This window comes from Vidua chalybeata, chromosome 5 (assembly GCF_026979565.1).
Source record: "Vidua chalybeata isolate OUT-0048 chromosome 5, bVidCha1 merged haplotype, whole genome shotgun sequence".
NCBI lineage: Eukaryota > Metazoa > Chordata > Aves > Passeriformes > Viduidae > Vidua > Vidua chalybeata.
Window position 1 is genome coordinate 39,678,868 of NC_071534.1, and position 13,253 is coordinate 39,692,120.

Here is a 13,253-nt window from a genome sequence, read left to right on the forward strand (position 1 = left end):
TGTCCCCTTTGAAGCCTTGCTGCTGCCAATTAGCCCAGGGAAAGTGGAGGAGGGGGAGAAGAAGTGGGCAGAGAATCAGGAAGAAAAATTGAGGCTTAAAGTACACAAAATCAATCAGATCTCATGTATGAAATTGTGTATCTGGTGTAAATACAACATAAAACTTTTCCTATCTTTATTTTTCAGTTCAGCTCAAAGATACTGAACTCAATAAACCTTGGAAATAGCATTGAAGTATTCTAATAGGGAGAGCAGAGTTACAGGTCTGTATTTTGGAAAATAGTGGTTTAAAGAGGAAGGGCTCCAAACTCAGTTTAGTAGTAGCAGTCATCCAGGTTATAATTACTGTGTTATTATTTCTTGTTACCATTTTTATATGAGTTGTAATATCTAACAATTTAGCAGTATTGCATCATATGACCTCTCAAGAAACCTGGGGTTGATTATTGTCCCAGTCCTTTGTTCATTTGAGCCAGCTGAAAGACACAAGGAAGATTTCCCAAACTTTAGAGACATGCAGAGGAGGAGCTTTCTCACATCACTTCTTCCAGCCCATACTGGAATAACTCCCATTACTGCTCTGTGTCTAGTAAGGTGTAAACAGCAGTGTTTTAGGACAGATGCTGAGAAGGATAAGAATGTCTTTAGTGGTTGGTATTATGTAGGTATGAGTTTTCTTCCTCTGAAAGATATCATACATGGTGAAGAGCTCCTGTCGGGGCCCTAGTCACTGATTCCAGTTATTCTTGGCCATACAGAAAGGCCCTAGCAGAGGAAATGAGGGGAACAAGGGAGCAGTTTTGTGGATAAGAGAGAATTTGTTGTGACTGAAAGGTAGTCACAAAGAAAAAATATGTTTTCCTACTTTTCTCCTTGAAATGGTATGTATTTAAGCATGCATTTTTTTAGTAATGAACAGCAGCTCTGCATTTAAGTACAAAGAGAGAAGCATTTCCAGAAAACATCCTAGAATACAGTGTTAGAAACAAAAAATCCTTTGCTACAATTACTACAGCTGCAGACAGCCTTACTTTTAAGGCATATCATTTTACCACCGAGGTTTTGAACCTTCTCACTTGGAATGTCACACAACAGAGCATCAAGATGAGGAGGTTGCGCCTACCACTGATCTCTACTGATGTTAAGTTTTTCTAATGGGAATAGGCAGTCTCTCCTGCCTGCCTTATTCTCTGTGAGGGATCTAGGAAGGCATTTTTGAGCAATTGTTTTTCTACCCAGCAGCCCTTTTTGATGGTGTTCCATAGGGCTTGTCTTCTTGTTTGATGGACTCTGGTGTTTTGAGGATGGTGGTGGCACCCAGAAGTGTCTCTCATCCTTGTATAATCCTGCCAGTGTTGCCAAATGCTTTTACGTCTTTGATCAATAATTGAGATATGAATGAGACTTGATGATGATGCAGAACTGTTGTGCAGGAGTGCTTTCATCTTCCTTTCTGGCCTTCTTCCTTTTAGCCTTGATGCTCACTCTTTCATGTGAACACAGATTTCATCATTGTCACCTCAGTAGTAACAGATGTGGTAATTAATGCAATGCAAGTTGCAGTGATATCTACTTCAAGGTGCAGAAATCGAAACTGGTCCTGCACACTAAGGGTAGGTCTAACCAGCCATGCAAGTTCTGCACTAAGTTGCCTGCTCATTTCCACACAGAAAATAAAGTACTGGATTGAGCAGAGCATCCACATTGCTCATGCACTTATAAAGCAGTAGAGGAATGAAAATACAGAGTCCACTACCAAGTGCATCACCCATGTGAACATCTATTTGTAGACTACTAAAAGAGAAACTAATTTATCTTGATGAAATCTTAGCTGAATTTCCATTTCTTCAGTGTTTGTCTGCCAGCAAATATTTTAACTCTTGTGTCAAAGAAATATATTAATCCTACTGAGATCTGGCTGGCAGCTGAAGTGTATAACATTTTAATTAAGATTGTTGTTGTATTTTATGAAGCGGAATGTCCAGGAGGATGCAGAAATGGAGGGGTTTGCAATGAAAGACATGTCTGTGAATGTCCTGATGGATTTTATGGGCCTCATTGTGAGAAAGGTAATTTAATAAAGAATCTTAACTGTCTTCTTTACCATAATCTCAAAAAAAACCTGTATCTCCTGCACTGTAGGCTCTCCAAAAATTAAGAATGGCCTGTTCTGAAGATTTTGTATATTTTGAGTTCATAATGTAAGAGAATTGTTATTGTCATCCATGGTCTAGTGGAAATACGAATTGCTTACATGAAAAATATTTTCTCTTTCACAAATTGCTTTTAACAAAAACTGATGCAATAGCTAAGTGATCCCTAATCACAGGGAATCCATCTGGCAAGAAGATTAAATAAAATTCTTCTGCTAATGAGGACTAGCTGTGAAACAAAGCACAGTACTTTAGTTGCTCTGCATTTGTTTATTTGCAGATAAGATCAGATTTGTAAGCAGGCTGAAAACAAAAATGGGAAGATGAAGGGAAGATTCTCTTTCTCTTCCATGAGTGGATAATAGCCCAAACCAACGTTTCCAGGAGTGAAGAACCAGGAAATTGGTGTGACTTGGCAAGGAAACTAGATCTTCTTCCTATCCCTCCCTTCCTTTTCCCAGTGGCAGTGCCTCCCCAGGGTGACTGGAGACGCCCATCCCCATGGGCATCCTACTCCAATACAATCATTCACTCCCAGATACTCTGGCTGCATCAAAAATATTAAATACAAAGGATTTAGGACTGTTCTCTGACCTGGAGGGTGACTGGCATAGCTTACATTCATATGTTTAAAAAGCTCTTACCTCCCAACATACCCATTACAACCTCACTCCTGGGAGGAGCTCACTACTCATCATAGGAGGTCACTACTCATCCCAGGACCATGGCCAGGAGGATTTGCTGTCAGCCGGGACAAAGCCGAGCCACTAACAATTTCACAAGGCCATTAGGCCCCATGCCTGGGTGCTGTTTAACTCACCAGCATGGACCCAACCTCACTGCATGTACCAATTGTGGGCAACCACAAAGTGAAGCATTGCCCCCTAACATGCCTCCCTGAAGAGCCTTTTGGGGTGGCCACAAGGAAGAGAGGTCTTGGAAGAGCACAGGGGCTCCAGAGAAGATTCACTGGGAGCATGCAGGACAGTTTGGCTGTGCAGCAGGCTTTCCTAGCCAAAAGTAGGTAGCCATGCTTATGCTCAGGTATGCAGGAGTAGGGAAGGTTCATTGTAAAGACTGCCTGGGAACCCCACTGAGTTACTGACCCCTCTGAGATAGTCCTGCCTGCACAGCTGAGGAACCAGAATACAGTTGCAGAGAGGACTTGTCTGGGGGGATTTTACATATATGTAGTTTGTAGGTGCATGTGGGTACTTTGCTCTCCCCCGTCTGGTATTAAACTATACAAGAGTCAATTTCTGCTTACATATGGAATCCGTTTTGAACTTGAATTAGCCTACAGTTTTTAGTAGCACTATACAGACATTTCCAGATACAAACCAAAGATATAATAAATTTAACCCCCTACCAGAGGCACTTTGCAAAGGTGACTTAGAACAATAAGCAAAAGGAAAAGTAGCTTAAGGAGTCAATGTACCATGTATTTAAATACCAGGAAGGTATTGACATTTGGACATGGCCACCAGCAATGCTTTTTCTGCACTTCCCACTCCTCAGCACTGTGTGTTCCTCGCTGCATGAACGGTGGGCTCTGCATCACACCTGGCCTCTGCATCTGCCCCCCGGGGTTCTACGGCATCAACTGCGACAAAGGTAAACGCCAGCCAAGGCCCCGGGCTCTGCACGCAGCAGCCTCTCTTTATTCACCTGTGGCAATCTCCCTCTAGGAGTGCATTTTGGAAAGTCAGGCAAACGATAAATAAGTTTTAAAAATATTTTGGTTCTTAAAATGGATGCTGTAGCACAGCCCGGCAGCTGCTGGAAGAATATAGGAATTTGCAGGTATCCATACATCCCATCTCTGTGAAGGGTAGTTTGGATAATCACTTCAGTTGATCCACTGAAAATTGTGGATCTTACCACAAAAATCACTTCTCTTTCTGGGGCGAGAAAAAAGAATTACAAAAAAAAAAAGAATCTCTATTTGAGCTCCAATTTGCTGTAGTCAAATTAATTTTACTAATTATTTACTACATTACTGTGCTGCATCTGGACACATGAAAAAATATGCAAGCTATTCATTTTTTCTTGCTGAATTGGGACTCATGAAGGGTAAAAACCAACAATCAACTGAACTGTTCAGAACAGTAATTGGGAACAGTCTAAACTACCATGTAGAAAAAAACAAGTAATTTCCTGCAGAAATGTAACTGACCTGCTCATGGCAGAATGTTGTCCTCCATTTGTCATTGCAGGTCTATATGAAGTAAAGACTGAATGCAAAAAGTCCTAGAGGACTTTTCAGCACAATAGTGGGAACTTTCCTATTACTTTGAACAAACTGTTGGTGTCAATGCCCTCACATCTTTGAGCAGATTTTCACCACATTTAGAAAATGCTTCAAATGTGCGCTTTAATTGAATGCTCCCAATGTCTTGAAGGATTAATGTGAATCCCAGCTGTTTGGTGAAAAGTCACATCTAACACAATGTAAGTTATTTGGCAGCTGAGAGTCAGAGCATTTGCATCTATGTCACCACACAGAAAAACTCACAGAGGTTTTCTTTTTAGTCAAAGGATTACTTAAGAACTGCAGTGAAATGTCCTTTTGTAGAAGTAGTCCTAGGCTGTGCTCCTTTTATCAGATACTGGCAGTTTCAATTGCAATAGTGCCTTAATCCTTCAATGAGCTTTATGTGTGGAGGTTGAGAAAGATGTAGCACAGTCTATCCTCAGAGAGCTCACTGCTGTATTGTTCACTTGTCTCATTCTATATTGCCTTGTGTGTGTGCCCATGTAAAGCATTATGTAGGAATAACTGCATTTCAGTCTTACTTTGTAAACTAGATGAAAAGAGGTTAATCCTCCTTTTACAACCTACTCAATGTTTATTTATAATGTACAGCAGAGAGCATTAAGTCCAAGTTAGTCCTAGTTCATATTAATGACTTCCTTTTTTTTTGTTTCAGCAAACTGTACAACAACCTGTTTCAATGGAGGGACATGTTTCTATCTGGGAAAATGCATTTGTCCTTCAGGCTATGAAGGAGACCAATGTGAAATTAGTGAGTAGCATCTCTGTGTGCTTGCTTTCATTTGCATCAGCTTCTTCTAGTGTCAATGCCCGAATAGTAACATGTGACCTGCCTCTGCTGGGCTCCGAGCAAAGGTCTCACACAGCAGTTTGGGACCCTCAGAGTCAGATGCCACATGCCTCCAAACAAGTTTCCTACTCAGAAGTTTGATTCATTTCTGGACCACTCACCCCCTGCCCTGTTCTGTTTTCACTAGTAACCAGGCATAGTAACAATCCTCAAGCCCTAAGTATGCAAGCAATGCCCTGTGGCAGACAGATGTGCTGCCATGCCAAGCTTGTAGGGTGCATCTATTTTCAAACATTATGGCAAATCACACTTGGGCACAGCAGATTAAGTTTGAGCTGTTGCCTCTGAAAGGACTACTATAATTTGGGAATTAAAATATTTGGGGCAAAAGGAGGACTGAGCTGTAAGAGCTGAGAGCTTTCATGTAACATGCAGAGTTACATTCACAAGGTAACTTGAGGATGTACTACCAGACCTCATTCTTTCTGGACTTAGAACTTCTAACAGGACACGGTGCAGGAAAGCTTTCCCTGCTGTAAATATTCCCCAGCACCTTCACAGGAGTATGGGGAGTAGTATTTGGCCTAGGATGTGTAAATGCTGATTTTTTAATATAAGTCAGTAGAAACTAGCTCTCCTCACAATTAGGAAATTTTTATCACTTTGGAAACAACTTGCTATCAGCCAATACACAGCAACAAGTGAATTACTGTGCAAAGAAAGTACACAGATACAGTAAGACCTAAGTTTTGCTCAGTCTTTATGTGTAGATAGGTGTGTGTAAATGTTTCAACATGTCTCTATGCATTACAAAGCATTTTGCAACTCCTTTTTACAGCATTATAAATTTAGGGGGAAAGGAGCAACAAAGCTTTATTGTTTTTAAGTTAATAAAGATTGCCCATTGGTATAAATTCAGATCATATGCCACGAGAACAACAGTGTGGGTTTTCACTGGATTTACCTTTGCTTACACCAACTTCAAATTTGATTATTTGGCAGAACCCCATTTCTTTCTTCAGTCCCCAAAAAAACAACATTGTTGACATTTTTCAGATGAAGATTAAAGCTTGATTCAAAGAGAGAAGCATGTATTTTATGTTTGGTGGTGGTTTTTTTACAGGAGAATTCTTAGAACTGTTATTGCAGCATGTATAATTAAGGGCAGTCCATTTAATTGATCTGTCTGAGGAACTGAAGCTCATATTTGTCTACTGCTGATTGGGATAAGTGCAACTGTTTTGGCTTCCTGGAAAGGTTTACCTGAGAAACTCAAATTAAATTAACTAAAATACAGGCAGTAAACTAGTTTCTGTACAAAAGAAAAAAAAGCAAATTCAGATTATCGTATGCTAAGACCTAAACTGGGACAATGTCAATGACAGCAAGGAAAGCTGTGCACTTACTCTGGCTCTTGTAAAGCCAGGACTGCAATTGTTAGACTGTGATTGACAGCTGTCATCACTTCTGGGCACTGCACCAGCACAGCAGTGGAAGATTGCAAGAAATCTAGACAAGGCTTAGAAACACCAGAGCAGAAACACAGCTCAGTCCATTTTCTTAGATCCAGGGCCAGCTACATTCAGTCATGGGATTCTTAAAATAATGAGGGGGGAAACCTTTCAACAGGCAGAAAGCCATCTTCTGAAAATTGCAAGATTTTGTTCTTGTTGTGGTTTTTCTAGCATTGGGTATAGGTTTTCAGTGCTTGTGTAATAATTGAATCCCTCTGTAAGACTCCTGGGAAGTGTATTGAACCCAGTCTACAAGACTAACAAGCATTCACAATCTTCCAGATTTTTTTCTGGTCATAGGTATGCATTGTCTCTAACTGGTGTTTCACTTTGAATCCAGAGTTCTATTTTGCTTTGGATTCCTCCCCTACTTGTCACCAGCTGTTTTGTTGCTTTTTCCATTTCTTAGTCAATAACAGAGAGAGTTATTACTCTTTCCTTCATACAGGGACAATATCTTAGTCCAATGTTAATTGAGCTGTGCTGAGACAAATGCTTGCCTGTTGCAACATGGTGGAAGTTGGTGTCACATCTCTTGACCCATATCTTCCAGATTTACTTAAAGAACTAGGAAAATTCATTGATTTCTTTAGCATTGTCTTTCCAGTTGTTAATTACTTGGGATGCAAATGTTTGCAAATTAGAATGCTTAAAGTTTCCCTTCCCCAGAGGCTCCTGCAGAGGAATTGTGCTTTTACAGAAACTCTCCTCAGCACAGTTTGTTCCATCAACTGCTTATGAAACTTCTTTCAGGGTTATTAAAATGATTATGTAGAATAGAAATTAGTGTTTCCTTTATATTGACAATACACATGTGCATCACAAAGGTCTGCAGGGGCTGAGGGCTAAGCAGACACTGCCTGTGATGTTGAGCTCCCAAGAGGGCAGTCTGTGATCATGAAATGAGGTTTTCAGCATAGTAAGCCAGTGTTGATGCTTAAATTATGATGTGCAGGTCTCAGTTAATACCTTTCTTAAAAAAATTATAAAATAAAGGAAAGGGAAAGGGAAAGGGAAAGGGAAAGGGAAAGGGAAAGGGAAAGGGAAAGGGAAAGGGAAAGGGAAAGGGAAAGGGAAAGGGAAAGGGAGCAGTTTGCTGCCCCAGGTTCCAGTTTTTGTTTGCTCACAGATTTAGGTAAATATTGGTGTTAAATCTAGGAAGGGTGCCTTTGTTTTCTCTTTTCTGAAGAACCTAGGAAGTCTAGTGGCATTAGAAAAGATAAAAAATGGTTTTGGACAACAATGAGAAAAGCTGCACTGGTACATATGGGCACCAAGGTGGCAGGAAAGTGAGGGTGCAGTTCCTGGCGGCTAAGAGTGCCCAGGAAGTGATTGTGAGCCTCCCTCAGCCTGGGAGTGACTGAGTTCGTGGGCTCTGTGTTTCCCTTCCCAGAGATGAGTGAAGATTTCATTAGTTCAGAAATGCAGACAAATTCTGAGCAGGTATAGGCAGTCTGATGATGGGACATTGAATGTTAAGTCTGGGGCAGGAGGTCCCTGGTGCATCATACCCAGCATGAAAGAAAGAAATTGAGTGTGGTTCTCCACCGGTGGGGGCCTCCTCAGTCCCAGGTGATCAGGGCCAAACAAGACTTCCTACAACAACAACAACAACACCTGACCCAGCCTATGCCTTTGGCAATGTCTGTTTGTGAAGGAAAGTAATTTCCAGATCAAGAGCCCGGAAAAATGTCTGCCAGTTCCGATTACTGTTAGCAAAGCTGCTCTGTTCTTTGCAAGCAGGAAAGAAGGGCAAGTATTTTCAATGTGCCCTTAGTTTCTGAGCTGCCATGTGGAACATCCCTCATTGCACCATCCACAGCACCATGGTGCTCCCAGCCTGTGCTACAAGCTGATGGGCCCAGCCAATCTATTTACTGTCTGCAAGTAGCAGCCATACCTGTCATTTCCAGAGTATTTTACTGCTCTCAGATGTCACCAGATTTTTTTCTTCTGGGACCCCTCAGGTTTGGATACCACTCTTTGGAACTGCATAGTCTGGGCAGTGCTGCCTCCCCTGTAAAGGGTGAGGAGAGCAGCAGTCAGTACTGACCAGTCATGTGGGGAATTCTGCAGAGGCAGAGTGGCACAAACCTGGGCAAAAGCTGCAAGGTCACACAGCTTTTGGCCATGCCAAATTATTGTCATATTTTCAAATTAGAAGAACGCTTATAAATTGGAAGCACAGACTTGCAGCAGAGTCTTTCCTGATGGATCCATAGTGCACACTCTAACATCTGATGAGTTTTTCAGGTACAAGGCAAACTTGTCTAGGCACTTGTCTCCAGCAGGCACAGGGGACTAAGACCTTTGTTTCTATATTTTAAATTTCTAGGTAAATGCCATCAACCCTGTCGAAATGGAGGCAAATGTACTGGTAAGAATAAATGCAAGTGCTCCAAAGGCTACCAGGGAGACCTGTGTTCAAAGCGTAAGTACCAAAGCTGTAAGTACCATCCATCAGTCCTTGTGGGAGCACTGAGCTCACTGTGCAGTATCTTTTTTACATAACATCAGTACTAATAGTTTGTTGTCAAAGTAGGTCAAGTTATTTTACTTTCTGGATGTACATCATACACCAGACTTAAGGAAATTACGAAACCAGAAACATTTTTTTACAGAAGTGTCCTCACAGTCTTTTCTGTACTCTTGAGTTTCTATAAAACAGCAGTGTGTCAGCTCAGCAAGTAGCAGCTTAGTAATAGAGAAATGCTTAATTAAATGTCAATACTTTGCCATGTTAAAATACAATAAGAACACTTCATGAGTGGGGTGCTGGGGACTGCTCTACTTCTCACGCTGGTTCTGGTGGATGCTCAGCTCTGCTGTACATCCTGATTCTCTGGCCAGGGGCTGAGCCAGACCTTGCAGGTAAAGAGATGGGTGTCGACTGTTTCAGGGCTCTGACTGTGCTCAGTGCAAAGGTACAGATTTACTTTGAGAACCACAGCCTGTGCCAGGACCAGCCCATCATGTGAAACAGCAGGGAGAGCAAATGTGTGACTGTCTCAGGATGAAATGTCAAGAGACCAGGCATATGTGTTCATTTTTCACAGCTGTCTGTGAACCCAGCTGTGGCCTGTATGGCACCTGTGTGGAGCCCAACAAATGCCAGTGCAAAGAAGGCTGGCATGGGAGACACTGCAATAAAAGTAAGTGAGAAACAAACCCTAAGAGTTGTATCTGAGGTGTTACACACCCAGTGCTGTACAGAAATGAGTGCCTCAAGAGCCTCTCCAGCATCATTAATGATACCACACTCCTTTTTCTCTAATCTTTAATCCAGGCAATAAAACAAAGGTTTTCAATACTCCATAATTTTACCTACTTTAAAAAAAATTCATAATAATTTGAAAGTGTTTTATCAAGACCATTTTTGTATTAGAAATTCCAGAATCTGGTATCAATCAGAGGAGGACCTTGCATGTCTTCCAACCATGGCATGGAGGGGATCCAATTCCTTCAATACTCCTCAGTAATACCAGCTAGCTTTGAAATGCTGGGTAGGTATTTTTTAAAGTGAAACTCTGACAGGTTTTAAAACTGATTGAAACTTAGAAAAAAATTTAATGTCCTTTAGAAATTTTTGGAAAAACTTGAAGAATTATGCAAGATCTGTTCTTAGCAACTTCACATTTTTCTTCTCCTCTTCCCACCCATGTTCCACAGCATACAAAATACATTGCCCCAAAGCAAAGTTCTTCAAATGAATTTCTGTTGTGCTTTTTGGTCCATTTAACCATCTATTGTAGCAACTGATCCTTTCACTGGGATTAAAATGGTACTGTATAATTATTTGAAATACAATTGGATATATCCAGTAAGAACTTCAGATTTAATTTTATGTTTCATGTGCAACAATACTGTATCAGCAGATCTTCAATATGTGATCTTTATATACTCCCAAAAGATACTAATGTATATCACTGTTGGCTACCAATTCACATGTCGTGTTTTATGTGTCAGTAATAAAAAAGTTGAAAAATTTTGCAGCTACAAAACCAATCACCCATAAGGAATGTGAACCTTATATTGCAGCATCAATTGAATGTTCAGTTTTATTAAAACCTGTTGATGCATATGATTTTTGTCACATCAAAATGTATTAGAAAAAATACAGTATTTTCATTAAAAACTAAGTATTATCCAACTAAGATGGATTTTGCTGTGAAAATTAGGTTTGCTGTGAAAATTGGGAGTCTGATTTTCTGTTGTTACCTAGTGGATTTGTGTTTAAGTATTCATGCTACTCTCTGAAGGAGAAATACCATTCACATAAGTTATGGTTAGAAAAAAGATATAGGGAAATGAACCACTATGAACTACAGTTCATAAGTTTGGTATGAACTTTTTCTTCCTGTCATACTCTTCCTGTAAAGAACTCAGATAGCAAATGAAAACAAATACATACTTTAGGTGACCATCACCAAAGAAGTAATTACCTGTACAACAAAACCAAAGCTCATACCTGCCTTGTGATAAGAAGTCAATAGTCTCACATTATTTTAAACTCCAAGGTTTTGCACCCTTCATTACTTGGAGTTCGGGTACAGTCCTGCTGTGTTTAGTACTGCAAAACTCTCTTTGTACTCAGCAAAGAAACTGTGAAATGGACATTTGGGCAAAATCCACCCCCATTTCAAGTGTCCATTAATGTGCATGCACTGCAATTCCCTCTTTTCAACCAAAACCAAACATCACCGGGTCTTGAGAGAGGAGATTTATAGTTAACTTGAGAGACTTGTTTCATATTCCATCAAATGAATGGCTTTTTGGTAAAGCTATTCTCTTAAAAAAGTGGTCAAAAAATTGAACAGAAGACTCAGTTTTTTGAAGTAATTTCCATGAGCTTAAATAATGAGATGAGTAAATGAACCTACAAAGAATTACAACATAATACTTTGGATTCCATTTTTATTGTTCACTTCCATTTTCCACAACAAAGCAGCTCTAGTAAGCCTGTTTCAGATGGCTTCCCCCCCGCCCCCCACCCAGGTGTTTATGGTCACTGGTGTTCTTTTTCTTTGTATTCAGCATAAACCAAAGCCCAGCTCAGGTAGCTGGTGCAGATTCTCCCCAGGGGGTTGCTTACACCCCATTCTAGAGCTGGCAGATCATCATGACTGTAACCCACCTGGTGTGGGGGTTACAGATGTGAACTCCAGGCTAAGTGACAGCTTGGCTGTGCTGAGGTCCCTGGCCAGGCCAAGCATCTTTCTGTCTGGCAGGGCTTTGTTCATCCTGAGGGATAACAGAGGCATGAGCACTTCTGTAAGGCAAAGCAAAATCCTTTGTTCAAATGGGTAAGACAGTTTCCACTTGAAATATTAGCTGTGGATCGTGAGCCCACTTCTGTGGATTGTTTTTTCTTGAACTGGATAATTTTCCAGGGTATGGAGCCAGCGGTTTGAGCGCCCTGAGGCCAGCAGGCAGCAAGAACAGGCAGCACACGCCTTTGCCAAAAAGGGCCGAGGAGAAGCATGTTCCACCCGAATCCAATTATATCTGGTGAACTCCAACATCTGAAATGGTTCATGTTACACAAAGTTCACAGCCATCATTAACCTCTCATGGATTGAATGTTAAAATTCTGTTCATTACAGTTAAGATTACCGGCTGGAATTTTATTAGCTTCATTATAAACCACTGAGCTGACACTTACTATTCCTTTTAAGTTTTATAAATACTTCTGTAGCATGATTATATAGGCTTCTTCTCTCAGTGTTTTGGATGGTGTTTTGTACTACACTTCAGTTACATCTAAACTTCCTTTTTTTGGTTATATAGCTGCAAATATTATCCAAAAATTAAGTAACAATATTCAAGCAGAAAACCCTGTAGATGCTAATCCTGAATTATTTCAATGACTACAGATGCAATTTGCCTAGGACAAAAGAAAGGTGCATTTTTCAAATTTTTACAAATTGTGTATTCAGATTTTTCCCTAAGAAAAACAAATACATAAATAAATAAGTTGCCTAATTTAAAAACTGAATAACTCAATTCAATGTTATTTTTGGCTTTACAGTTTTGTGTATTAAAAAGAAACTGCAGTGGTGCCATTTAACCAACATAATATATTGTAAACAAAGTAGAACTATAATGTATGAAGTTTCTGCATCAGCTTGAAGCAATATAATATATTGTAAACAGAACAGCTCTTATGTAATAAACTTTTTATACTGATTGTTATGTATAAAATAAAGATGCTGCTTTAGTTTTTTGAGTACTGCTCTGTGTGGCCTCCTGCAGTCTCATCAGTGCTGATCTGGGACGATGGCTTTTCTAGAGCACCCTCATAAAACAATGGCACTGTGGGGTTGGTCTCCCTCTGTCTGCTTTTAGCCCCACAGCTCTTAAAAATATTTCAGAAGAACAACTTCTTGTGCCTTTGCCAAGGAGAGGAGAACATGACAGGCCGCGTATCTCACTCTCTGTACTTATCCTCCTTGTACCACATCCTCCTTTCCCCCAGCACCGCCAGCCAGCCATGTTGGTGTGCCCAGATCGTGGTGTCTCAG

General features: G+C 40.5%; 1 protein-coding gene across 1 annotated transcript in view; it reads left to right on the forward strand.

The window, feature by feature from the left end:
• WIF1 (WNT inhibitory factor 1) overlaps positions 1–12,961 on the forward strand; it is a 37,400-nt gene extending 24,439 nt beyond the window's left edge. The window contains exons 5-10 of the mRNA XM_053944162.1: positions 1,974–2,069; positions 3,672–3,767; positions 5,084–5,179; positions 9,068–9,163; positions 9,789–9,884; positions 12,123–12,961. Of these exons, the coding sequence (XP_053800137.1) occupies positions 1,974–2,069; positions 3,672–3,767; positions 5,084–5,179; positions 9,068–9,163; positions 9,789–9,884; positions 12,123–12,244 (602 nt within the window). The 3' untranslated portion in view covers positions 12,245–12,961. The remainder of the gene's footprint in view (positions 1–1,973; positions 2,070–3,671; positions 3,768–5,083; positions 5,180–9,067; positions 9,164–9,788; positions 9,885–12,122) is intronic.
• Positions 12,962–13,253: the final 292 nt, after the last annotated feature.